This window comes from Oxyura jamaicensis, chromosome 14, assembly GCF_011077185.1.
Source record: "Oxyura jamaicensis isolate SHBP4307 breed ruddy duck chromosome 14, BPBGC_Ojam_1.0, whole genome shotgun sequence".
Lineage (NCBI taxonomy): Eukaryota > Metazoa > Chordata > Aves > Anseriformes > Anatidae > Oxyura > Oxyura jamaicensis.
In genome coordinates this window covers 17,263,874-17,291,872 of record NC_048906.1, presented here as the reverse complement: position 1 = coordinate 17,291,872, position 27,999 = coordinate 17,263,874, and the positions used below count along the sequence as shown (strand labels likewise).

The 27,999-nt window shown below is 37.4% G+C and overlaps 1 protein-coding gene across 2 annotated transcripts; it reads left to right on the top strand.

Moving 5' to 3' along the window:
* The first annotated feature begins 6 nt into the window (after positions 1 to 6).
* Positions 7 to 27,956, top strand: ZC3H7A (zinc finger CCCH-type containing 7A). Of its 2 annotated transcripts, XM_035339626.1 has the most exons (23): positions 7 to 47; positions 5,572 to 5,675; positions 6,782 to 6,821; positions 8,074 to 8,271; positions 8,800 to 8,958; positions 10,122 to 10,202; positions 10,311 to 10,352; positions 11,163 to 11,196; positions 11,607 to 11,881; positions 13,006 to 13,213; positions 14,214 to 14,278; positions 14,965 to 15,157; positions 16,928 to 17,089; positions 18,179 to 18,375; positions 18,569 to 18,663; positions 19,718 to 19,899; positions 21,302 to 21,378; positions 21,921 to 22,054; positions 22,413 to 22,518; positions 23,049 to 23,157; positions 24,060 to 24,193; positions 24,506 to 24,669; positions 25,918 to 27,956. In XM_035339626.1, the coding sequence occupies exons 2-23, from the start codon at positions 5,608 to 5,610 to the stop codon at positions 26,105 to 26,107; spliced, it is 2,913 nt and encodes a 970-aa protein (XP_035195517.1). In that variant the 5' UTR covers positions 7 to 47; positions 5,572 to 5,607; the 3' UTR covers positions 26,108 to 27,956. The 2 variants fall into 2 exon arrangements, 1 of the variants encoding a protein (XP_035195517.1); XR_004754622.1 differs by lacking the exons at positions 7 to 47; positions 25,918 to 27,956 and having other exon boundaries at positions 24,044 to 24,193; positions 24,506 to 24,635.
* The last annotated feature ends 43 nt before the right edge of the window (positions 27,957 to 27,999 follow it).

Sequence of the window (27,999 nt, the reverse complement as noted above, 5' to 3'; positions counted from 1 at the left end):
GGGGGGCGGCACGGGATGGGCCTCGCCGCGCGGCTTCTCGTCCGCTGGTAACAAAGGCGGCGGGGGGGCAGCCGGTCCTGGTGAGCCCGTGTGGGGAGCAGGGAGCGCTGAATCTGCGGGGGTAGCGGGGCGCGGGCAGGTGGCAGGGGCAACCCCGCGGGGCCCGGCCGCTCGGTGGGGCTGGGCCCGGTACCCGCGCGTCCCGGCCCGTGGAGGGGCTGTGACTGCCCCGGTCCTGGGCTGGGTCCGGTGTTTGGCGCGATTCGTGCGCGGAGAGTAACGCGCGGCCCCGGCCCGCTCCCCGGCCGCCGGGGGGGTGAGGCGGCGTTACGCGGCTCCTTTGTTCGTCCCCGGGGCTCCGGCGGCTCGGGAAGGCGCAGCGAGCTGTGGACAGGGCGGGCGGGTGGTGCCGTGGGGGTACCGGGTGTGGGGTGCAAGGAGGTACCCGTGTGAGTAACGTGGGGCGAGCCGGGGTTCAGCTTGCGGCGTGCTCTACTCTGTTCGCGGTACGGGGGCGGTGCCGTGTAGCTGGAGCTGGATCTGCTCGTGCTGGAAGAAACCAAGCCCGAGACTGAGCCGTGTGTCAGGACTGCCTCCAACGTGGGAGCTGGCTATGTAGCTCGTATTTGCTGAGCGGGAGCCCAGAAGTAACAAAACCCGCGTGTTCTGCGCTGCTCCCCCTCTTCCCCCGGCCGTTACCCTGACCTGCCCGGGCAATGCCCAGCGGTGCGTGGCCGAGGTGCGTTGAGCGCTTTTGTGCCCGCGCTGCCCCAGGAAGATCCTTCTAAAAGCCCTTTGTGTCAAGCTCTCTGCTTCCCCTGCATCTTGGTGCCAACCAAAGTGTGCTGAGCGGTTCAGGCTCTGAGGAAGGGGCTGTGCTTTGTGATCTGCAATGACTCGATTAAACAGCCAGACGGCAGGATGAGCGATGAGATGGATTTGAGGAACCTGTGTTGGGCTGGGTTCATCCCCCTGGGGCAGGTGCCCGATGTCCAGCCTGGCCCTTGCCGAGGTCATTTTGTCTCTGTCTCACTGGGGAGCAGGTAGGGTACGGTATGTGCCCCCAGCTGTGGAGTTGTGCATTTGCAGCTCTGTTTGGATCCCAACATCCAAACACACTGCTTGCTGCCCTGCTCAGAGGTGCAGGGCGTAGTGACAGAAATGGGCTTCAATTTCTCATGGGAGGAATGGATCTGTCCAGCTGCCTTTCAGTCAGGTACTCGCATGCCCTGTTCTGCTTCAGTCTTCTCTGTCCCCTTTGCAGTATTCCCTTTACCCTTGGGCTCAGAATACAACTTTCTTCTTCAGGAGTATGGTTTTACTATATGTGAACAGTGGTGAGCTGTTCACGTTTTAATTTTACAACCAGACTTCTGGTTTGACAACTTCTGATCGCTGAATAAAGCTTTAACATATGAAGGTGTAGATGATGGATTCAGTTTTGGCTGAGTTAATTTTTTGAGTCTGTTGCCTTTTTATAACTTCTCTCCTGCCTGTGACATATAAAAGAGAAGAAGGTGGATGCTATAATACAAAAGGGGGCCTCGGCTCGGTGTGATTTTCATTAGACCTGCACCCTGTCAAGGTTTATAATTCAGATGAACTGCTGAGTCCAGTACAGATAGATCAGCAGCAATTACGATGAAATTTTCAGTGTGCTTTGTACTGCAGAAACATCTAATTTAAGATTCTTGTGACCCAGTAATTGCATTAATGATGAACTCAGTCGTGCATAGCAAGAGGATATGCTTCCATTATCTTAAAAGAAACAAAAACAAAAAAAAAAAAACAACAAACAAAAATCTATTAAACAACACTCACATACATGCACACGTAGGAAGGAACTGTAACAATCATTAGGTCAGCTGAAGACCACTGACACCCTGCATAGTAGTTCTGGTCCCCAAATAATGTTGGGCATTAGGAACAGAGGGAATGCTCTGTTCCCTCTTTGCCTGTCAATGAGTTGTCTGCACAGCTAGATGCGGTAGGAGGGAGGCTCTGTCCTGCCCAGCTCGCTGCCCTTTGGAACTGAGCTCCCAGTTGGGGGAACTCCCAGGCATGGCAGGCTGGCTGCCGGTCCACTGGGTTTGTCTCCAGTGTGATCATTCTGTTCTTCATTACGTCTGCTCTTGGGCTTTGCTGCTTCTATTCAATCTCTTGACATTAGGATCTTTGTAAAGCACCGTGTTGGACTTTAACTGGTGGTGAGTATTGGACTTGAGATTTAGCAAAGGCTGGGCCCGGTGGTTAGGCACTGTGACCTTCCCCTTCGCAATGCCCAGCGCCTGTCTTCCTTCTGTAGAAACACTGAATTCTCTGCATTCCGTATGAATTGATTAATTTGCTTTCAAAGATCAGTTTTACTGTACAAGATGATCTAGCATTGATTGTATTCAAATCCTTAGTGCCTAAAGAATTAGCCCAGGCACATCCTATATGTTGAAAACGTCCTTTAAAACTTACCTGAATGCTGCAGAAGTAACAAAGTTTAGAAAACAAGAAAATTGTCCTGCTGGAAGGAAAGCAAAGAACCAGTAAGAGGTGTGAGTGGCTTTGTACAAGAGAGACGTGTTGGTTTTCCTGGCTGCCAGAGCTGGCACAAATGTGTTTTCCTCCGTTATCTCCTGTTTGTGTAACTGGACTGGTGTCTGTCTGAAAAGGCGACATTGGCTGCTGGCACTGTATTTTTTGTCACTTTGCCTCTGTGCAGTGCAATTGAGATGAAGCCTGCGATAAAGATGGAACAGTGACAGTTGTTCTTGTTTGAGCTTAGGCAGGGTTTTTCTTTCTGTCCTAGGTTTAGTAAATGGAGCTTGGATTGGTCACTAGCAGCAGTTGTAGAAATAGTGTTTGTTTGTTTGTTTTTATCATTCCACGCTACTTCTGTCCTGTAGCTTGTCTCTGTCAGTGACTTGTACACAGCGTAAAGCTGTATGGGCTGTATTTTTCTATTAGTAGTTACAAGCAACAGGGCAGCATTTCAACTTTCAAAAATATATGTACATGTGCATATTTGCTTTAAATTCTGTCGCTTCAGATGAAGGAGAAGAGCTGTTACTAAACAGGTGATTTTTCTGTACTTTGAAAGTGGATGGATAACTGAAAGTCAAGACACCATTATTTGTTTTGTGTATAACTGAGGCTGATGTGTTTCTGGTTGTGCAAGAGGATCTAAGAATAATTCAGATGGGAGAGATGCTGTTGGAGGAGTTATGTGAGACAATTTTAAATCTGCTGCAAAATAAAACATTGGGATAAAGTGACTGCCCAAGTATACTACAGAAGGATAATTTTTACCTGAATGTCTTACAGATACAGATGAGTTAGGAGGAAAGAACAAAAACTCCTTTGAATAACAAATTATGCCGCTTGCATATGTTCGTCACTTGCTGGCATTCTTTTATCTGTGATGCAAATTTGTAACAGTTCCATTAACTTTATTGTTATGGAGAAATTGGATCTGCACATCCTCCAGCATCAGTATGTGAGTTATTCTTTAATATTTTTGCTAGAGGTGATAAATAAATGCAGTTGTTACTATGCTGGACTTCACCACTTTGCAAGTTGGTGGAGTGTTGAGGTTGCTTAGAATTAGTAGAGCAAACCTGATCTTATGCTTGCCCGGATCTTAACATATACAAGAGACTTGTGTTGGCAAAGTATTACGTTATCAGTTGTTAATTCAGGGAGAAAAAATGCTTTATTTAGCTTCCTTATTTTTGTAGATAAGTATATGCTGATACTGCTGCTTGTCTGGTTAGGGTGGGGGTTTCTGAGTCTTGTTATCCTTGTTTGAATTCTCAGTGCTAAACTATGAGTGAGTAAATAAATTATTCAAATGGCCAATAAATTTCATTTTTGCATTTATATTTAGATTTCTTCATAGATATGCTATTGTTAGACAGTAAAACATTTCTCTCATAATAAATGTCCTTTGTATATATGCCAGAAGCAGTATGTATTAATAACCTGAAGAAAAAAGGATGCATAAAATAATGTGAAAAACAGTTACAAAAAGCGTTGATGGTTATTTCCTCTCTTGAGAGTAGATTACTGAGTGTTATTTATATATCAAAACAAGCGATATCTGAACAATTCATGTCCATGAACTGTTGTAGCTGCTAGTTATCTGCAGAGACTAACTTTTTATTTATGAATTTTAGCTTGTTGGAGGTAGAGGTTGCAGTGGGAAGCTGGGTGAAATGGGGCCCTTGGAGTGCTTCCGTTAATTTACTCAGTGACCTTAAGAAAACCCCTCTTTTTTTTTTTTTTTTAGGGTTGTTTTAAGTATGTGTTGTCATAGGACAGACTCTTCAGAGCTCTCATATGTTTGTTTAAAATCCTTGAGAAATGTTTGTATATGTTACTATTCCAGATCAGTTAGGCAAAGTAAGGTGTCTTACCGGCAGTTTGCTGGTCTCATTTGGGAATTGGTTTAGTTAGCTGGGGGATGTTTTGCTCTCTTTTTACCTTGTTTTCATTCTTTCATGATTGATGTGAATTGGTAACCCAACATGTTAAATGGTAACCCAATGCAAAATACAGTTTTTTGGTGGATTTAGCTTAGTTTCAAGACTAACAGAAGCATGCTGCATGTAGCTTGGTATTTATAGTTTGGCATTTTTTATTGTAAATTCCAACATTACACTTTTTTGTGAAGCAAATTAGCTTTTTTCTGAAACTAAAAAGTTTTTTTTTTTTTTTTTTTTTTTTTCCTCAGAATTCTAGGATTTTCAGAATAAAACCTGGTCCTGATGATCTTTTAGTTTAAAATAAATAAATTGTATTTTTACATTGTGATTACGCACAACCGTATGCAACCACTAAACCATACTTCAAGTAGCCTTATCTTGAGATTATACCAACCATTTTAGCCTGTTTAACTTGAATAGTTGTAAATGCATTGAATGAAAGACATGAGGGAAAAAAAAATCAGTGATTCAGACTAAGTGACTGGGATTGAAATGTGAAGTTGACAATGTAGAAGGGACCCAGTAAGGCTTTTGAGATGAAGCCAGAGCTCTGTGCTGCCAGTGCAGGTTTCAGCAGACTGGCAGTTGTTGGCTGCTGGCGCCTGATGGTGTTGTTTCTGAGTACACCTTGGTGCTTGGCTGGCAATGACAGACTCTGGAATTAGACATGATAGTAGTTTTCTGACCAGCTTGGGTTTTATTAATAAGTATACCAGGCTCTTGAGTTTATTTCTACTTCAACAAATAAAAGAAGTATAAAGCTATTAAGGGGCACAAGGTGGAAACATTCCCCATCAACTTGGTTCAGCAGTAGTGCACGCGAGCTGTGCGTGCAGTTTGGTTTGGTTTTGCTAGCATGACTGTGTAATCTTAAGTAAATAAGCAGAAAAGCAGTGTTAAATAGAATTTGGAGAGGGGTTTTCAGGAGAAGCGGGTGCTGGCAGAGACCATGTTGTTTCTGGGGCTCTGTATACTTGGTGTTCTTTGCGGACGTGGTGCTGCCGGTGCACGACTGACTTGCTGTGAGATTGGGTCCTTGGGGCCCACATGTCAACTGCTGCATGCTAACAGCTGTTTCTCTTCTTTCCTTTTTGAGGAGTTGCATATCCAAAAAGTGGATGTTCAGGATAACATGTCCAATGTGTCGGAAGAGAGAAGCACTAGACAACAGGTCATTAAGAAAGGACTTCAGTTTATAGAGTATGGCTCTGTGTTTTTATTCTTATACATCCTTATGCTTATACACCCTTACATACAAGATGGATGGGGAGGTCCTTTTAAACAGTACCAGAGGAGGAAGGTAGAGAACCTGCATTTCTCCTCAGAATATTTGCTAGCATCAACATGGAAATGGAGAGCAGACTTAAAGAGCAGACAGCACCCGGCTGTGTTCCTAAGCAGAGCAGGCTGGAGGTGGGAGGGTGTTCCCTTTCAGCCTTTGGGGAAAAATCAGCACTGACATTTTTTGTGGGTGGATAAAATCCACCTTACCTGTACAGACGTTTGCACCTAAGACTAGGTTGCTACTGAGAGGGCTGGGTTTGCTCACTGCTGCCTCAATGTTTCTGCTCTCTAAAGTTTAACATAATGAAAAAGTTTTGCAGTAGTTAGTTTTCACTTGGGTCAGTGCCAAGTTCTCGTCTAGGAGATCCTGACTAGCTTGAACTGACTGTGAAATTTTACATTAGTTCACTGCACATATAAGACATGGGGGGGGGGGGAAAAGAAAACTGCACTTTAAAAAGTATTTAGGTGGTTCCCAGATAACGTGTATGGGAAGGGACAGCATTAGTGTTTTTCCTTCCCAAAAGCTTGTAAGTAAATACCCCTGTTTGGTGCTGGAGAAAATCTCTGTTGTGTGTCATGCAAAAGAACTTTTAAAATTCCTTAAGTGTTATTGGTATGACTTAATTAAAACTGATGTGTTCTTTTAACAGATAATTTGTAATTTTATAATGCTTACAGAAAGATTTGCAGTTCTCGTATATGAACTGTTTTTGCACATTGGAAAAGAGGAAGGGATTTGTTTATAAGCAAATGACACTGAGACTTTAAATCCAGCATTCAAAATCTTGATACATTTTTAATAGCAGAGTGAGGGCTGGCTATGTAACTTTAAATTCGAATGTCTCAGCAATTCTAAAACATAGCAGTTTAATCAAATCTACTCTGCAGCTCTTCTGCCTTTTTTAGTGCAGGCAGTAGAAAATATTTAGAGTTTTAGCATGTTGCAGCAAGTGAGACTGCTTTTCGTAATCTTTTCAGCAATGTGTACCGTAAGTAAATTTTGTAATTTATTTTTCTAGATCTACTTTGCCCTATCCAGGGACACAAGAACAATATGAGGTAATGAAATTACTTTTGCATTTCCAGAAGTGTTTTTTGACATGGGGTTATCTTATTATATTTACCGTTGTTTTCAATCATCATTTAAGTAATAGAGCATGAATGTTAATTTACAATGTCTAAATACGGGAGCCGGAGGACTACTTATATATAGGACTACCTGTGATACAAGTATTCAGATATTTGGATGTCTGGAAGTTGCTCACAGAGCAGCTCAGATTAACTCTTTCCCTACTAGCCCTGCTAGCGTTAGGGATGAATTTGGGGCATTCATTGGATAAAACAGTGTGCTCTTCTGGGTAAACTTTAGGGTAGCACAGTAAAAGTGAGATAAAAGGACTTCAGTCATACATGTCTTCATGACACATTTTGTTCTTATGTGTTAATATTTTGCATAATTTTTGGACTTATATTTTCACATTCATCTTTCTAGCATTTTTATCAAACAACAGGTTATTTCATTGGCGTTGAGAACACATTGCTTAAGAAAGTAATTGTTCACATTTTAGACTGAATTTTTTTTTTGTTGTTTTGCAAAAGCAGCCTTTGTGTACTACTGGTTTGCCAGTTGCTGGGGCTGCTCGTTGCTAAAAGAATGTAGGGAACACGTAGATATGTCTTAGAAGTTACAAGTACAAAATAATTCATTGGGCTGTTCAGCCTGGAGAAGAGAAGGCTGAGGGGAGACCTCATCGCAGTTTACAACTTCCTTGCGAGGGAGAGTGGAGAGGCAGGTGACCTATTCTCCGTAAACACCAGTGATAGGACCCACGGGAACGGGGTTAAGCTGAGGCAGGGGAAGTTTAGGCTGGACATCAGGAAGAGGTTCTTCACCAAGAGAGTGGTTGCGCACTGGAACAGGCTCCCCAGTGAAGTAGTCACTGCAGCAAGCCTGCCTGAATTTAAGAAGAGATTGGACTGTGCATTCAGTCACACCGTCTAAACTTTTGGGTAGACCTGTGCAGTGCAAGGAGTTGGACTTGATCCTTATGGGTCCCCTCCAACTTGTGATATTCTGTGATTCTATAATTCTTTTATAAGCAGCTTAGTAGCTTTTATTTCTGTGTATTGTTATGTTGAGCATTAGAGATTGTCTTGGAAAAATTGCAAAGAAAAATAGACAAAAAGTTTTAATTTCATTTTGGTTCTGTGAATTTACAAATATAAATTTTCTATTTAAATATGTATTTGGAAACACGAAAGATTCACAAACAGCAGTATTTATTGTGTGTGTTTCTCTTCTTTGTTACAGTTATTTATACGAGAACTTGTTAGAAATCTTTTTAATGAAGGGAATGATGCATATCGAGAAGGTGATTGGAGAGGATCACTGAGTCATTATACAGAAGCTATAAACATAGCAGATTATGCGAATTCTGAAGAAATCAATGTTTCTGATGATGTTTTAGAGAAGTTGCATGTAAACAGGATAGCATGTTTTTCAAATATGGTAAGCTTCTACTTAAACTGTGATTTTTTGAGAACAGAGATGAAGGTATGGATGCTTAATAGTGAAAAGCTCTTGGTGTTGGTTGGAGAATTGGAGTGTTTCAGATAATCATTTTGGCATACTCTTTAATCTCATCTTTTTACAAATATAATAACCTAGATATTTTAGTTACCAATTTTAGAATTTTAACCAAAGAGAGTTATACTGGACTTGAAAGTTGGTGGAAGAGTATTTTTGTCCATTTATACTGTGGATTGTATTTAAGTCTGCCACTTCCTCTGTGCAATAAGATGTGAACGAGCTAAATTGTCTTCATAATTCTTAATGGATTTTATGTGAAAGATAGATAAAAAATAAGCAGGGCTATGTTGGTTGGTGGCTTAAGAAAATTCACCAAACATTCACACACTGCAGCATATATGAATGTTTTACACTGTTTCAATATCTTAATTTAATACAGTTTGCATTCTATATTCTAACAATAAAAACTGATCTGATTAGTTCCTTTTTTCCTTTTTCCCCTCATAGGGACTTCATGAAAAGGTTCTAGAAGACTGTGAGATAGCATTAAGGTTGAATGAAAACAATTTCAGAGCTCTCTATCGGAAAGCAAAAGCTTTGAATGAGCTGGGAAGGTATAAGAAGGCTTATGATGCTGTAGCAAAATGTTCTCTTGCTGTGCCACAGGTAGGCAAATTATACTTTTATGATATTTTAAAGAAATTAGTACAGAAAACCTGTACTTACATCAAGACCAGTACAGTTTTGTTTTGTTTTAAATGCAATAATATATATTTATTCCTCTCTTCTTTTTGTTTTAATTGTGGATGTTAAGGCTGACAGCAGATACTACAAGCCTCAAATTCAGTTGGTTACATTAGCTTTCCGCAAAAGAAATACTAACTTCTCAATATGTATGAAGTGCTATAAGCTTTTGCATTAAACACTAGAACCAGTGAACTGTTGTTTAAAATTCTCTAGTTAGTTATACTCTAAACATTAAAAAGAACCCATAAAGTGTAGCATTTATTCCTGTGATAGTTGTTTTTTTAGCTTTTCATGAATTTAGTAATGTAGTTCTTACCTGTGTACATCGTCTGCCATCTAAATCCCTTAATATGCACCTCTAAGTTTAGGCTATGTCTGTATTAGCAAGCATTGTGTGTGGCATAATAGGAGAGGATCTATCGACTGGAATGATGATAGTGAGGATCTGATTTCCATGCTTTTTGTATGTTTTTGTTTGTTTGTTTGTTTCTTTTTTTTAAGAGTTGGAGTGCATCAAGTATGCTCCTGCAGCACTTCTTTCCATTTAGTTTCATCCTAAATGAATCTAATTTGGCTCTCTGAGACCATTCATAATGCAAGCTAAAATGCAGTGAGTGAGGATGATTAAGAGATTCACTTCAGAACTGCATTCCTGATTTGATCTAAAATGCTGATCAAAACTTACAGGCTGTGCTCAAAATAGACTTAGGACAGATTATTGAGTTAATTTTTTTCTTCTCTGTACATCAAAAATAGTGAGAGAAAACGCATGTCACCTTCTCTGGTTTTGGAAAAATTTTGTTATTTTTGATTCAGATAGATAGGCGCCTTTTCTTCTGTCTATTTTCTGGTCATTTTTTTTTCTTTTTTACTTGCAGACATTAGAATCATTTTGCTCAAGGATAGCTTCTGTATTTTTGAGTGCAGCTTGCAGTCCTATATGCTTGTGAAAGAATAAGTATGCCTTAAGAGACATCCTGCATATAGAGATCTTGCAGAATATAGGTTATTTGAGATGCAACAGATGTCTTTGACTAGTTGTTAATAGAGGTACATTATGATTTTTTATTTATTTCCTTTAGGATGAAAGTGTGATTAAACTGACTCAAGAGCTAGCTCAAAAATTAGGGTTAAAAATAAGGAAAGCATATGTAAGAGCAAAGGTAAGACTTCATTGTAACTCTTATAAATTTCTACCATTTTAACAAATACATTGCTTTTTCTCTCTTGATCTCAGTTCTGTACCTAATGAAGGTATCTTTGCATTGCAGCCACCCTCTTCAAATTCAGTTTCTAGTGATATATCAAATCAGGTAAGTTTTCATGTGTTTCAAGCGAAAGCTGACTTTAAACTATGGGGAATGACTTTCATAATTTCACAACGATTAAGTAAAAATTGGGCAATTAACATTTTATTTAAGGTGCTGTTATTTTGGACTTCAGGGTTCCATCAGGCTTTGTGGTTGATTTTGCTATATACTTATTGCAAACTAGGACATGAGATTATCGTTCAAGTTACCTGTGTAGAATAAATGTTAGCTAGAGCATTAGATCCAATGCAGTGAATATATTTAATGCCTTGAGACAAGGGCATAGTTAATGTGGCTTATTTATTTTATATTATTGAGAGCAATTTAAGTGAAGGGTGCTAGAGTGAAGAATCTTTAAATCAATTTGCCAAAATTTGACGTTGCATTTGAACTTGTATTTATCTTCCTATTTCTAATGTATCCAAGTAGCACTAATGAAGTGTTCATCTTTCTTACAGACTTCTTTTCAGGTGAATATAGACAACTTAGCTGTAAACAAAGGGTTTTGAGTAGAATGAGGAAATACAGGAACAGCTCGTTTAGGATGCGATTCAGACTTTCTTATTCTACCAAGTATCAGTCTCACTGTTGGTTGCTTACAGATTTTTAGTGCTACAGTGGTTGTATTTCAGTCTGCAAACGGTTACTTTATCTGAAAAAATGTTTGGTCTTTAAATTCCAATCAACTTCATAATTTTCAAGTTTTACGAAGCCTAAATGTGCGGGCTTACCTTCTTAGTCTGTAAAACACATTTGAACAATTTGAAAGGCTCTTGTGCAAAGTGCTGAGAGGTATTTTTTTCTCACTTGCAGAATTCTTCTTCTTCTGTAGAAGATATTGAGTTAGGTGAGTCTTGTGTTCCAGTATTAATGCTAGGAAACTAGATTTATCATGTATACCTAGTTGTATTTGTTAAGAAACTTCTTAATAAGAAAATTGAACTTGTCATTTGAAAGATCTGTGACAAAAAGTCTGATCTGTTTCTCTATAAAACTACGTACTGGAGTGGCTGAGCCAATCTCCAGTGGTGTTCCTCATCAAGTCTGTAACTTTTACTGTCTTTTAGTTTGAGCAGTATATAAACACTGAGAGGTACCTATCAAGTGGAAGTTAGAGGAAACTGAAGACATTTATTTGCTTAAACATTCTTCATGTTTCTCCACCCCCTCCGCCCCACATCAGCATGCTAAAAGTTATGGGAGTTTTTTTACATTTCTGACTAAAAGTTCCACTCGTTCCTGTGTTATCTGTTTCAGATTTTTCTGACCAGAAGCAAGAAATGGTTTCTGCTTCTTCTTCTTCAGTCTTTGTTACTGAATTGTCTAAAGTGGCATCAGTACCCCTGTCATCTTCTGTTATGTCTCTTCAAGTGGAAAAGGTTTCTTTGCCTTCTGCAGTGTTGGCAAATGGTGGAAATGTTTCTTTCTCTATGCCAGAAGCATGTTTAGATTGTGGAGATGGAGATATAATTATTGGTGAAGAACTTGACGAATTACTTGATTCTGTGCCTGATCCAGATGAAAATGTAATGGTAAGACTTTTTGTTGCTTTCTTTTCCAAAGACTGCTCTTTTGAGTGACATCTTCTTTTTTATTTTTTTTCCTAGTGTTTGTTTTGTTTTTCAAAGTGGGCAGGTAATGAAATGTGAATTAACTTTCCTGGTTTTCTGGCTCTGACAGTCATTTGGAGCCCTCAGGATCACAGTATTAAATGAGGCTCTGGCATGTTTAATTCTTTAATTAGTAGTGATTTAAATTTCTCATTCAGCTATGGATGCAGCTGTAAATAAGGTTGATTACAGAAATGGACTTGTTTTGTGTGATCTCTTTAAATAAAAAATGCTTGGACTTAATTTTAAGTTTTATGTGGTTTGTTTTGTGTGTTATGGTAATATAGGTCATGATTGTTAAGAAAAACTAAGAAGTTTGCCATAGTGAAAGCCAAGAGGAAATACAATCCTTCAAGACAGACTGCAGACTCATGTACTGTAGAGCCTGAGTAGCGTGTAGGCTAACAACTTGGGAACCAGACATAGCCCAAACTATGCAGACCAGCTTGGTCAACCTGCAGACAAGGAGGGAGCTTCCTGGGGAGGCAGGGAAAGAAACTCCCAAACTTGATTGTGTGCTTAATAATGTTGCGTGGTTTTCCTTGGGTGAAGACGGTGAATTGGCTTATACAGAGCACAATATCATTTGATTAAACTTGAGGATTTGTTTCAAAGCTAACTCTTAACTCCTTACTGTACTGATACTTGAATTATGTTTTCTTTTTATTTAGAAGAAATCATGTAGGTTGGACTCTTCCTCCTTTTCACTATTGTCTTATGCTTCTAACATAATTTGGTAATTCAATTCTGATTTAGTTCACAAAAAAATCAAATCTATTATTAAATTCAGCTAACTGAACCATTAAAGTGCTTGATTCATAGAGAATTCCTTGCATTAGGGCACTGAGATGTAATTTCTGCACTTTAAGTGTCCTATAGTTCTGCAGAGTACCGAAGGGTACCTCTTATTGTTGTTTTGCTGTAGGTTTACCAAAACTTACTAGAAACTTCAGTAAAAGAAAAACAGTTATAGATTGTATTCCTGAGACTTTTTTTTTTTTTTTCCTCCTGTGTGTGAACACTTTTTAAAATTTCTTTTTATCCAGCAAACTACAAGTGCCCGGGGACCTATACCTGCAGGAAGTGTAGCTTCCAGTGTTCCTTTCTCTGCCTCACTGCTGGGGACATTGCCAGTTAGCGCAGGATTTGTTCCTTCGCCTTCTCTTTCAGAAATCTTTTCACAGCCTTTGGCTTCTTCATTGGAAAATTTTTGTTCACCATTAAGCACATTTTCAATCAGTGACCCAAAAAGAGGTAAGAAATGAGTCTTAATATTTAACCTTATGATTAGTTAGAGTTGTGAATGAGCCAACTGGCTTCCCTTTTTAACAAAGAAATTTTCACCACTATTCAGTAATACTTAGTACTTCCATAAAATATGATATGTGCTCATATTTAAGAGTACCAATGATCAGTATTAGTTGTACACCAGATTTTATAAAGATGCTGTTTACTTGGGGTCTGCGTAAGTATGCTCTAAGCTCCCTCTGTACTTTTTTTTTTTTTTTTTTTAATTTATTGTGGAAATTAGTGGTTTCAGGTTAAAAAGTATAAAGAAGGAACCATGCTAACTTCAGGCTTTACTTACTTAGGTATTTATTTTAATAAAGATGTTCGCACTGCTTAAACCATTTCTGATGATTTGACAATAAACAGGAATCCTAGAAATCTAGCATAATTGTGTTCTCTGAAAATATAGCAATATTTCATATTTGTATTCAAACTCCAGGTACTGTAATTATATAGTAAAATCATGTGAAATAGCAAGAAATAATCAGTGCACTGGAATAGAAAAGAAATACATTTTGTCTCTAATGACCAGTGTTACAGAGCATGCTCTCTTTAAAATGAGGCCAAATTTACAAAGCAGAATCTAAAATTCTCTAAACCCTCTTTCATCTCCTTATTTTTGCTAATCTGGTATTGCTTATCTATCTACTGGTTTTGTACTGCACAGGTATCTTTATATTCCTTCAGCATGTCTGCAAAACTAATGCTAATGTTAATTAGATGGTTATATTGAACGTGATTGCAAGTAATTTGTCAGCTGAGTTGCTTACAATGGGGCTTTTGCATAATTGGAAAAAAAAAACAAACCCAGCCAACCAACTAAACAAAACCCTGTATAAAACAACAAACTTATCTGTCAAAAAAACAACAAACAAACAAAAACAAACGTATACTTTGCACAAATAGTACATAATTTTGGGGATAGGATGTTTTGAGGAACTGAAACTTCCTTTTATTCCTTTAGATCTCTCAAGTTCAGCTTCTAGAGATGGAACACCAACCCTTAACAGTAATAATTCCCCATTGTTTGTAAGTATTTTTCATGTTTTCTTTTACATCAATTCAAATGTTAATGCCTTACAGGCTTAACATAGACCTTAATTTTCACAGTAGAATTTTCTTCTAAGAAAAAAATGGCACTTTTTTCCATACCAGAACTGTATGTTAACAGTTTTACAGTAGCTCCAAGCAGCAATAATTGAACACAGGAAAAAATAATTTTAAAATACAGTTGAAGTGTAAAATAACCAAAGAGAGAGAAAATCTCTGTATGGTGTGGGTGCCAAATGTTAGGAGTCCTGGAGAACTGTCCTCGTACAGGAACAGAGCAGAGGCTGCCTTGTGTCTAAGAATCCATCTGGTCTTTGTATCGTCGTCATGCCATGTATTTCGTGCAGATACTGGCCCTGCTGGCCACTGACTGTGTGTGGAAGGGTGGCATGGAGGATTGCATCCTCATGGGTCAAGATGGAGCAACAGCCTGGCAACTGCTGCTGTTCACCCTGTACTTGCCTGGGTCTTGTTATATACTTGGTTTGCTGAGTGTATGGCTTTTGTGAAATCTGTCCCCTTTCCTAGACATGTAGTTAAGTTTGTACTTGATTTTCTTTGTGCAATCTTTCTTATGCTTTGAATAATAATTTAAATAAGCTAAATTTTAAGTGGTAGAGAAATGAAATGAGATGGATCAAGTAAAATACACTTTCTTCCAACAGATAAATGGCCCTAGTAGTTTGTTTGGGTCCGAAAATTACATGGGAATTGCAGGTCAAACTAGAAATGAGTTTTCAAATGTTTTTAGCAGTGCAACTGCTAATGTACCTGTATCTTCAGCACTTGCGGGGAGAAACCCATTAGATGGCACACACGAGCTAAGACAGGCCTGCCAGTTATGTTTTGTCAAAAAAGGTAAGGGGGTTGATTTTAAAAAATTCTAAAGCATACATTTAAAATGTGTGTACATAAAATACTCTTGGCATCTCAATAGTGTTCAATTCCAACTTATTTTTGCGGATATAGTATGATCTTATTATTAAGGAACTGGTAGAATGTTTCAAGAACTCCATTATCTTCTTTCTTCTTGTCTTTATTTCTTGTCCTAATAGGTTCTTGATTCCTAAAACCACCACAAATCATCACATGCCTTCCCCAACCTGTAGGTTTACTGTGTAAGGTCATTCACATTCTGTATTCACTTTCCTCCCAATGCCCAGGGTACTGTGAAGAATGACACCTTTGCTCAAGACTAAAAAAAACTTGCAATACCCTCTCTGATTGGCCATGGGGAATTGAACTGCAGTTCAAAGTACCTGGTAACCTTCACATCCCATCTGTTTTATTGTTTTTTTTTTTTTTTTTTTTTTTTTTTTTTTTTTTCCCAAACTAATTCTAAATCATAATCATGAGGCTTCCAAACCTTAGTAATAATTAACTCCACTGTATTGACTCAAAGGATCTTAACCTGTACTGGGCCTTAATATAACTAATCTAGGCCTGAGCTGTTGCTGTATATAGAATACAGAGCTGTATTCTAGAAGCAATAGCTTTTATTAAGACTAATCTTAAGAAAAACACAAAAACACACACATTCTGTTTCAAGTTACAGGTGTCAGTAATAAAGTACAGCATAGTAATCGATCTTATAAAGAATTGTATTGAGACATTTTGGGAATTAATATTGCAGTTTTAGGAACTTCTTTTTTAGGTTAAAACTATTTTTACAAGAAAAATCCATGTCAAATCCAAGTAATATTTGAAAAGCCACAGAACACGCTCTGCTAAAAGCCAGAGCTATAAAATATTGGTGGAAATACTTGTTTATATCTTGACTTTTTATATAAAAACATCTATTTCTTCTGTTCTTTGCATCTCTATCAAAGCCTTTGAGTATTGCGTGCTTATACTACCTGCTAGTGAAGTTGTGCTGTGCCATCAGCTTCCCCAGGGAAAATGGGTCACACTCTTGTTTTTTGTAGTCTCTTAAATAGCAAAGTTCACTGAGCATTGCTAGTCTTCAGACTTACTCCCTGATTTCTTTCTTTCAGAAGTAATATAATCTTCCTGGGTATCATCCTAAAAACAGAGTTTAAACGTAGGCACATTTTTGCTTCCAAAATCACAAGGCTCTGGGAGTGGCATTTTTATTTTTGGCATGTGTACTCCTTATCTAGTGTCTTGTATTTGAACATAGTAGCTGTTCTATTATAAATAAATAAAGGTTAAATTGGGTCATTTACACATTCTTGGAGTTCATCTGCATTGACTTCTTGTAAATAAGCAACTTTTTGTTGTTTTAAACAAAAAGTTTAAAACAAACTTTTAAAACAAAGTTTAAAAATAGTGTTTTGGGAACATATGCTAAAGAATTCAAAAAATGTAGCAATTTGTACATACTACAAATCCTACCATAATACTTTTAAAGTTGTAACACAGCACTCCCTCCCCAAATAACTTGTGCTTTTTATTGCCAGGACTGGTCGTTTTGTAAGTATTTTTTTCATTCTGCTTGACATGGTTGTTAATGAGTTTTAGTTCTTCAGACTTGCTGGTGCAAGTAAGAATTCAATATAATGTGTTTGTGTACTTTGCTTTTGGTTGTATGTGCTGATCTTTGTGTAGAAATGATACAAGTATGCAGCAATTTATGTGAATATAAGCAATTCTCCGTGATCATTTCAGGTCCTAAATTATTGGATTATGCTTACCATCCCAATTTAGAACATAAATGTAAGAAGGATATTCTTATTGGCAGAATAAAAAACTCTGAAGATAAATCATGGAAAAAAATACGTCCAAGACCAACAAAGACACAATATGTAGGACCATATTATATATGTAAAGGTATGTGTTATAGACAGTAAAATGTTAATGCCTATGGTCAAAGAAATGCCTTTAAGCATTTTCACAGTGAGGTATAGAATGAGTTTTTGTTCTTGTTCATGGGAGGTGGGGAAGAAAGTTCACTGAGCTGTTTATATTTTCAAAGGCCATGAGGGGAGCCATATTTTGACGATTAAGATTATTTAGATTATTAAGATATTTTATTTTGAAGATTATTTAGAAAACATGCGATGTACTTCTGCCCTTAATTATGTATAACTTCTCTTCTGAGTGTGAAGTATGAAGTGATATTCTTATTTTTGCTTCATTTTACTGTATCACTTTGGGCCTTTTTTCTGTGAATTATGCATACAGTGATTACTAAGAAAAGGCAGAGGAGTAGTTCCCCTCTAGTTTCTAATATTTCCCCAAAGCTTTGGTGTATGTATGTGTTACTGTCTGGCCAGCCACCACGAGGGAGGAGTAGAGTCCAGAAAAGTGGATCCCACCGTCTTGACTGCAGCAGGTCTTTCAGGGTGCACCCACCTTCTCATCAGGAATTATATTCTCACAAAGATGTGCTCTGGACAGGGAGGGACATGCAGGACAGCTTTTTCAGCTTCTTGTAGGTTAACAAAGAAACTGGTCTGGCTGTTAGGCAGGCTTGGTATACCACCCAGCCACCTGCAACCCTCTACAGTGTATTTTGAGCACTTAGTATTAAAATCAACAACAGCAGAGCATTCTTGTTAGACTTCTGCATTATGAATTTCTGCATATGGTGTAAGCAAGTTGACTAGTGTATTAATTAACAAATATCTGTCTGTATTTAAGCAGAGAAGCAGAGGTATTCTGGGCTCTCAGCATTGTTGCCTTAGAGTAGAGGAGAATAGGTGATGGAGGTGTGCATCAGCCTTTTTGAGGAGCTCTAAATTTTCATCAAGTCCTTCTGCATGAGGTTCTGCTACTGTCTGTTAGGGTTTAGTGACCTGTTTGCAACAGGTATAACTTCTTTATTTAACACTTTTAATGGAGATAGAAAAGATTTTCAGATGAACTTACAATAGGAGTTATGTGAGAGCAGTGTCAAATTCAGTGGTGTTATTCTAGATGTTGCTGCTGAAGAGGAATGCCGATATCCAGGTCATTGCACGTTTGCATATTGCCAAGAGGAGATAGATGTATGGACACTGGAGCGCAAAGGAGCCTTTAGTCGAGAAGCTCTTTTCGGAGGAAATGGAAAGATCAACTTCACTGTGTCCCGACTTCTTCAAGAACATCATGGATTATTTATGTTTCTTTGTGAGGTGCTGCTTTATTTCTAATAATACAATAAAAATTATAATATATCATATATCTGTTAAGAAGTGCTTTGATTTCTGACTAACTTGTATATTTTGAAATGCATATTCAGTAATAATCTGAATAGCTCTAAAGTAGAGACTAGTTGAAGTCTATGATAAAATATGTACTCTATAATTACTTGTTTTTGTATTCCAGAAATGTTTTGATCACAAACCCAGAATAATAAGCAAAAGGAACAAAGATAATTCATCTTGCTCTCACCCTGCTATGCATGACTTTGAAGATAACAAGTATGTCTGAAATACCATCTCTTTAAGTTTCAAATTAAAAGCAAAGATTTCAGGGCATTTTTGAATACTGATTTTCATTTTTTACCTGTTGATTAATTTCTGTTCCTTGCTGATTAACTGTGGTGCTTTGACGGTATTGGTAAGACAAACTTAGTGAACAAGGATTGTTTCACATAACTAAATTGGAAGTGAGCTATATCTTTATCAAGGCATTCAAAATTAGCGGTATCCACCCTCATATTTGAATCCTACTGCTCTGTCAGTTTTGTTAGTGGCTCATCTACACAGTGAGCTGCATTGCTATAATTATATGTGTGATGTTAAATTCCTATAGGATTTCATAAGTCTGCTCTTTCTTTGGTCTTACTCAATTTTGCTCATTTTACTTTAGTTTTAACTCAATCAGTTAAGAACAGGTTTACTTTAATTACCTGAAATTAATTACCTGAAATAGACTTTTAGGCCTTATTATTTCAGTTGATGAAAAGTAGTGTGACAAAAGTGTCTTTCATTATTATTTGAAAGCTAAGAAAGATTTTATAGAAGTATTAGTGTTAAATGGGTTTATGATATTAAATATACTTAATTTCTTAAATAATGGAATCACGGGTGGGAGCATTTTAATTGCTTTGCTCGTACTCTGCTTCACTCTAAGCTCTAAGAGCAAGGCTTTTACTTTGGTGCATCAACTCTTTAATGATGCTCTACAAAAGAATAAGTACTTTATAATTTGATTAGGCTACATACTTGAAAGTAGACATGATATGCTTTGCCTTATGGAAACCAATGATCCTGTTGGATTGGGTTCAGTAATGTTTTGCAGAAGAGGAACCTCTGGATTTCACAAGAGCACTGTGAAATGTTGGTTTACTCAATCTAGGAATGATGATTAGGTGCTACTTCCTTTTGGGAAGGCTTCTGGTTTTCTGATTTCAAGTAAGAAGTGTTAAAAAGGCACTTGAATAAGCTGTGATAAGGAATGGTTATTTTACGTGGTTTTGCCACAACAAAAATAATTCTAAGGCACGTCTAAGACTGACTCTTCTTGAAACAGGTGCCTTGTCCACATTTTGCGAGAAACTATGGTGAAGTATTCTAAAATCCGTCCTTTTCAAGTTCGTTGTCAACTCGACCTGTGCAGACATGAGGTGCATTATGGCTGCTTAAGAGAGGATAAATGCTTTTATGCTCACAGTCTGGTAGAGCTTAAAGTCTGGATAATGCAGAAGGAGACGGGTATGTTCAGCATAGTGCTCCTAATCTTAATCCTGCTTCTTCATTGTCTCACTTTCTCCTGAAATAAGTACCTTGGAATCAGTGCATTGACTTTCAATCTGCTGAAATCTTTCACACAGAATATTCAATCAACAGTTGTATAAATATAATACAACATCTTGAGTAAGCCTGCTAACTTTTCAAAATCAGAAATATTTTAATAATAAAAACTGTCAAAACAGTTCATTTCCATCTGATTTTTTTTTTTCTTGAAATAAAACCAGAGATGTTGCACAGTTTGAATCCAAGTCAAATCCAAGGAAATAGGTCAATCCCAATGTGGTACAGTGTTGCTGGGTGTTCTATTCCTTTATGTCTGTGATTTGTCCTTCAATCTCCCTTTGAAAAACGGGGTTCCTCGTTGCTTCAGCTTTATACCTAGAATCTTGTACTGGTGTGCTAACCCAAGATGTCACACACCTGAAAATTTTTGGAGTAAGGAAGTCAGAGAGACAAGAGGTGACTGTTTCTTTGCAAATCACTGCTGTTCAGTCTCTCCTGGGCTGAGCCTTTAGAGCTCTCCGTGTGAAAGTAAAACGCTAATTTTCTGTTCTTACCTGCTGCTGCTATGTAGCCAGGGACAGCACGTATTTATCCTGTAATTTCTATTTGTAAGAGTTCTCCAAGAAACCCGTGATTTGCCACAGAAGGATGTGTTTTATTTTTGGAAGGATGGTGTCCTGATGGTTTCCCACAGACAATTAAAGCTCAGTCTCTGCACTTTGAACGATGGTCCTCTTCTGAATGTAGGGTGTGGGAAGTAAAGGAATGCTACATCAGGGAAGAAGTATTTTACCAACTCTCAAACCAAACACAGATGACATTCAGTATTTTTGTGGAATGATAGCAAATGTTATAGTATGTGAGAACACTGTGTAGCTCTGATGGGAGCCTTAGCTGAAATAGTTGTAAGAATGGCCTGAAACAAGACCTAATTAACAAGGCTTGTTTAAGATCTTTTTAAAGAAGGCAGGGATAATCTAGTTTCTTTCAGCTGGCAATTTGAATAGTTTTTTGGTGGTCTACAATTAAATCCAATTTTTCTAAATAGATTCTCAGTGGATAAGTACGTTAAGTTTACATAAATACTCAAAGATGTATCTTAACTTATTTGAGCAATCTGTAATTAAAAAAAAAAAAAAACTTGTGTTCGCTTTTCAATGTGATTATATATACAGTATTTCTATTCTGGAGGCCTCTTTGAGATTCTTACGGGTTTGTGTGTATATGTATGTACACATAAAAAACATGTATGTAAAGCATGTAAAAATAAAAATAAAACATTGGGACTTGAGTATCACTCCAGTTTGGGCATTTCAGCAATTTTAGGATAGTCATGAGTACTTTTTACCTTCTTTTACAGGTATTTCACATGATGCTATAGTTCAAGAATCAAAGAAATACTGGCAGAACATGGAAGCTAGCATACATGGATCACAGGTATTTTCATTTTGCCATGAAACTAACTCTGTAGTAACTCTGGTAACTCTTCTTCTAGGTCTGTATAATGTAGTTTATTTCAGAAATTACTTTTAACTCTCCCCAAATGATCTTTCAGTATAGCTTTTCTTGGTGCAATTATGCTTAAAATACCCGCTTTGCTTCAATCCAATTGCTTTTTTGTTTTTCTTATTCTGTCATAGGTGAAACATGAAACCTAAATGCCATTTCAAAGGCAGCTGCCCTAGGGCCCTTGATTGTCTTTTGTGTAGGACCTTTATCTGTTTAGTTTATACATATTCATATTATCACAACTTCTGTGTACATATACTTAAATCAGAAATAAGTTAAATAAGAAGGCATTCTTTAAGAAATGTCTATATTTGAAATTTAAAGCTGAACCATTACAAGGCATGTAGCATAATATCTGCTTCAGGACATAGATTGTATACTTTTATTGTAGGGGTAATTCATAATTATGTGTGGATTTCTTTGCAGATACAAAATACCTTTCATTGTTGTTGTTATTTTTTTGGCTTAAGATCCTTGGGAACCAAATGAAATATGGATCACTTAATTTGAAGATGAAGTTTGTTTGTGGCCAGTGCTGGAGAAATGGTCAAGTTAATGAGCCAGACAGAAACAAAAAATACTGCAGTGCAAAGGCAAGACACCCGTAAGTAAGACAGAAAAATTTGCCTTTTTGTCAGATGTTTAAAGCCTCTTTTGGGAAACTTTGTTACTGCTAAGGAAAGAGGTCATACAAGGAGCTCAAAAAGTGTATTGAAGCAGAACACAATAAATCTCTTTGAAGTATGTTAATAATTGGTAATGAGAAACCCTACAGTGGCAGCTTGCTTTTTTAATTATAAGTTATGGTAGAGTTTCCAGCAAAATTCAGTTAAAGCTTTCCCCACCTACTTGAGATTAAAAAAGAAACAGTTGTGGCTTTCCTGGTTCTACTTCTGTCTACACACATTCTGTCTTTTCTTAGTAATATTTTTTTTTCATTGCATGCATCCATTTTTATCTAGGTGGACCAAAGATCGCCGTGTGGTGCTAGTGATGTCTAACGAACGTAAGAAGTGGATGACTATTCGTCCTCTTCCAGCAAAGAAACAAGTGCCTCTGCAGTTTGATGTATGTTAACTTAAAACTAACCTTGTTGGTTAAGAAAATGGGGTAACTGGAGAATACCAGTAATTGAGCTTTTTTCATCAGTTCAGCAGATATTCTCATGGGAGCTGGTGGGGACGTGCTAATAGTGTTTTATGCAGAGCTCAGTCTTAACATCTGAGATCAGTCCTTTTCTGCTATTGAAGCCCTTTCTCATCAGTGGCAGTTATCCACCTTAAAAAGTGATTTAACTAAATTCTAAATATTTACAATACAGTAAGCATTTCAGAAATGGTTTAAACGTGTGTGCTCTGGTAGTTTGGTAAGAGGCAAAAAGCAGTCATGTTACTTGCTTCAAACAGTTTACTCTTTCTGACTACAGTAATAGTTTTTGTTTGTTTGTTTTCTTAATAGAACAAACACAATTTTACTTTTCATGTGATATAAATGTGTGACTGGGGGGAGAATGCTAGCCAAGACTTAAAAAGCATTTTCTGGTATCATTAATTTACTCTTTATATTCATAAGGAGTCTTTTTTTAATTCATATTCCAGTTGTGCAATCATATTGCTTCAGGCAAGAAATGTCAGTATGATGGAAACTGCTCGTTTGCTCACAGTCCTGAGGAAAGAGAGATGTGGACCTATATGAAGGACAACAGCAGTAAGTTTTTTGTTTGTTTGTTTGCTTTTTAAAAAGTAAACATTTAAAGGCATGCTATAAATCTTTTCATTCCTGTTCCTCAAGAAGTTTTTAATCCACTTTACTCTTTTGTAGTAAGCCTTTGCAGGAGCTTCTTTTTTAATTTGAATATACTCAGGCTGTATATTCAAAAATAAATAAAATTAATGATACTATGTATTCATGGCCCACAGTGTATTTTAGCAATAAAGTAGTTTGTATCATATTTTTTAAAGTGTTAGAAGTGGCATATTGATCTGTGTATTAATAATGTTGTTAAGTACTTACGCTCCATATTGCTATGTGAACACACAAGGATTCTGTGGCTAGCATATGGTGGCAAGCTATTTGTGGAAGCATTCCCCTTCGTCCCCTTGGCCCTCCTTCCTGCCCTTGGGTGTTTACTGGGAATGACTGTGCACATTCAGTTGTTGATTTGTTATCCCATTAGAGAGTTGCAGGGCAGGAGTAATCAAAAACAATAAGTAATACATGACATAAATGATATTGTTATGGTCTGCAAGAAAGCAAACTAAATCCAACCAAAGTTGTAGCATACTTTGTTAGCATTTAGAAATACGGATATTAATATACCGTGACGTAGTTGTTATCTGGTGGCATAGTTATCTTTACTCTGTGTGTCTGTTCAGAAACGTGTAACATCTTCCTTTCCACTAGATAGGCAGAAATGGTAAGTAGCCAGAGATTCATATTGCTCTTGGCTCTTATCTCTAAGCTGTGTAACTGTCTATGCCGTGTCCTTCCTTTCTTCTTCATACCATAGATGGGAACTGAATTAAGCTTGCAAACTCAGTTATTTATCTAGTATTCTCAAACTCTTGCCTTAATTGCTAATTACTTATTTTAGCTTCTGCTCTCATTAGTTCAAGACTTGGAGCAGTTGTATGACATATGGCTAAAAAGTCAAAAACCAGAAAAAGGAGATGATACAGCTGCTCAGGCAAATAAAGAAAATGGGAAACAAATTCACATGCCGACTGACTATGCTGAAGTTACAGTAAGTAGATCATAGATGTAATTCTAAATTCAAGTGCCTGTTCCTTTCCCTCCAGTCAGTAACACACTGTCCCTACTTCCTTGGTGCTTCTTTAGATGATACTAGCTACACTAAATTAAAAATTTGAGACTGTAGAACAGTCTTCTGAATCCTATAAAGCCACTGAAGTTCATAAACTAAAGGTGATTGTTTAACTAGATGTATGTGATGAGCTAAACAACAGGCCAACGTAAAGAAAGCATTTAAAATGTATTAGGAACAGTTCTGTGCTTATATTCTCAATGTTTTGTATTCAAATTCTTGATAAAACAGGTGGATTTTCACTGTTGGATGTGTGGGAAGAACTGTAATAGTGAGAAACAATGGCAGGGTCACATTTCTTCTGAGAAGCATAAAGAAAAGGTTTTCCACACTGAGGATGATCAAAACTGCTGGCAGTATCGCTTTCCAACTGGATATTTTAGCATTTGTGATAGGTAGGTGTTTTTTTTTAAGATGTCAAAAATGCTGAAGAATTACAGTTCATAGTGTAAATAATTGGTGCAGTTACTAGTTTTAACATGAGATGTTCTAATATTTCTTGCTTTGCATGTATCTTTCAACAAGAAAGGAAGTAATGAACAGTATTTTAGCATGCACTGTTACAACTCAGGGCGCAACAAGCTTCCTAAGCACGGAACCAAATGAATTGCTTGTGTGGTTTTAATAAAGGGCCACAAGTTAATTGTAGCTGGGCATAACTTTGTCAAAAAATACTGTTGTTATTACAAGTTTATTTAGGAATCTGCCTTCCATTACCCGTGGAACACAAGAACAGTACCTAGCTGGATACTGTTATTGGAGCTTTAAGGCAAGTAGAAATTTTGTTGGCACAGACCTGTTTCCCCCCCCCCCCCCTTGCTTTTGGTTGTACATTTTGATGCTGCCTTTCCTGCTCTTAAATGCAGCCTGTTTTACGTGACTGCTGTAGATTTTGGTAAGCTGGTTGGCAGTTCTTTCCACTGTTGGGATCTTCTTGGAAGGCTAAAACCTTAAGTATATGCATTTTTGAGTTAAAAGTTCACTGTGCTGGTCCAGAGACCTTTGTTATTCAGTATCAAGTTAAAGATTTTGAATGTTTTAGAGATTTAGAAAAATAGTGTAGCATATAAAGCAAGTTATTTTGTGTGGGCGGTCTTTGCATGGATGTTTACACGCCCCCTTTACTAAACTTTTAGTAACATCCTAAATGTATTTGATGTTTTGTATGCTAATGGACCTCAGCTGTGCAATATAAAGTGAATATAAACTGGTATGCTTACCACTTAAGAATTCATTTTATTCTAGTATTTTTCCATTAAGTCATACTGAGTACTTGAAAACCAAACTTAGTTAGCAAAGGGAAAATATTTTTTAACAGAAATTGTTTTTGAACAAAAGTAGTTTATCTTAGTGGATTAAATGTTAAGATATTAATTTAACTGATAATTTGACCTTACCAAATTAAAGATGTCAAGCATTAAATGACTCAAGTAAAGTAGAAGCATGAAGAGCAGAAAGAGTCAACTCTTCTCTGCAAATACATCACAGCTACTGTCTTACTTAAAAGGTAAAATACTCTTCTAGTTAGGTTTGTATCCTTAAGGTTTTAGTGTATCTGGGAAACATGACCAGGGGAAAATACCTAGATACAGTACTTGTTATGATAATGTTATAAAAACACTATTTGAAATGTGTCCTAACAGATACATGGCTGGTACTTGCACTGAAGGAAACAACTGCAAATTTGCCCATGGAAATGCTGAACTCCATGAGTGGGAAGAAAGAAGACAAGTTTTAAGAATGAAGCTCAGCAAAGCAAGAAAAGACCACTTGATTGCTCCCAGTGATAATGACTTTGGCAAATATAGTTTTTTGTTTAAAGATTTAAACTAATACTGAGATGACATATACATGTTACCAGCTGGAAGCATAAACCAGAGAATTTGACATTAATCAAAAGCATGTGACAGAAAAGCTGCAGGTTTTCTGCTTTTATTGGCATATATCGTTCCTCCTGAACAGCAAAAATATAGTAGATTTAGGGGGATTGAGTGGACCTGTCTATGCTCTCATGAAACAGAGTGGTGATTAAAAAAGTCTGAAGTATTACGTGCTTACTCACCTCCTGTTGGACAGAAAGTTAGGGAATAGAAGGGGGGAAGAGAGGTTATAATGTCTAGGAAGCCCCCCTAATATCAATCCTTCAGTTGAAAAACTTTAAGGCATCAAGGTATTACAAAACTGAGTGTTACAGGCTAAGAAGAAAATGATGAATGAAAATTCTTCAGATCTTTTAATGGAGAAGATTTGTTTAAAACAAAGTTTGCTACTTATCTATATGTAGGTTGCTAAAAAGGATTTTCTTATTAAAGATTTTAAACAAAATAACCATTTAACTACAATATATGTTGAATGGGTATTTTTTTCTCTATTTGTATGTTTCAATATCATTTACTGAAAAAGGATCTTGAGAGGAAAAATGTATTAATTTTTGAAAATGAAGTAGTTAAAATCTTGTTTCTTGGTCTTTGCTGTTTAAATGATGATTTTGAAAGATTACACTTGTATGTCAGTATTGTGTATTATTGTATGGACTAATGTTGCCTGTAATAAAGAGAACTTTACACAAAGTTGTTTTCTGCATGTAGCCTCTCAGGATTGAGATTTTGTAAAAACAATGATTTGCCTATTAGCAAAAGCTTGAGCACCTATAGCTAATATTTAGGAAGTTGGTATCTGTATTGCTGGCTGCTTGTTTGCAGTTTTCTTTATTGGCATCAGCTGCGTCAACTCTTTGGACTCATCACATTATTAAAATAACAAAAACGGCCAGCTTTCTTTAAAAGTTAGATGAGTGTTTTGGAGCTATGTGGTGCTGGGACATGTTTTCAGGCTTTTGACTTGGGCATGATCAACACCTCAGCTCTAAGGTCTGTGGTGCTCAAGATTCCCGCAGACCACAATTAATGGAAGCCATCCACAGGCTGAGATCAGTTCTGATAAATGAGCCTTTGGGCTTTATGGTCATTGGAGCTCCTGTCTGTTTCATTTTAGCTTCTCTGCAGATCATACTTCCAGCTTCAATTTTGTGCTTTTTTTTTTTTTTTTTTTTTTTTAAATGAAGCTTCTTTCAGTCAGTTATTCAAAACAGCTAAAGTGAGGTTTCTCCTCCCTTCATTTATTCCCCATGCTTTACCTCTCCCTCCTCTCAAGAGTATTTTTATTCTCCTCTATTGGCTTACCTAACTAGAAGAGCTTTAAGAATGACTTGAGTAGTTGAATGTAGTCATTGGCAATATATTGTGTATGTAAAATGTGTTGAACCAAAGTTCAGTGATACACATGCAAGTGACAAGCCTGGATGTTACTTCCCTTTCACATCACAAAGTAAAAGCACAATGAGTAATACTAAACCAACATCCTCACCACGGGAACTTGTGTAGTAACTGTTGCTTGCAGACCCGGCTGGGGTGCATTTGAATACAATGTACAGTATGCATACAAAATTAGCTTGGTGCTTGAAATACCACCTGTTGCGATGATAATTTTTTACATTGTTTGTAATAAACTGAGCTTGAAATAGAGTACTATGACACTGTTATTTCTGTGGCAAAACCTGATTGTATCGTGTGCCTTTCTGACTTGTTTTCTCAATTTCATGCTTTCCTTGTTTAATGTAAGTGCTCTGTAAATTATTGGAAGTAATCCTAGACAAAACTAAATATGAAAGCCTTGTTCTGTACGGACGGTGTGAGAGCTTTAATTAATCCATGGGGGGGGGGGGG

Bases quoted from the DNA above. Each gene is read 5' to 3' on its own strand.
- ZC3H7A (XM_035339626.1), top strand. From the start codon at position 5,608: ATGTCCAATGTGTCGGAAGAGAGAAGCACTAGACAACAGGTCATTAAG. The intron at 8,959-10,121 runs GTAGGCAAATTA...TATTTCCTTTAG, and splicing joins GTTCTCTTGCTGTGCCACAG to GATGAAAGTGTGATTAAACT. The intron at 24,670-25,917 runs GTAGGTGTTTTT...GTGTCCTAACAG, and splicing joins TATTTTAGCATTTGTGATAG to ATACATGGCTGGTACTTGCA.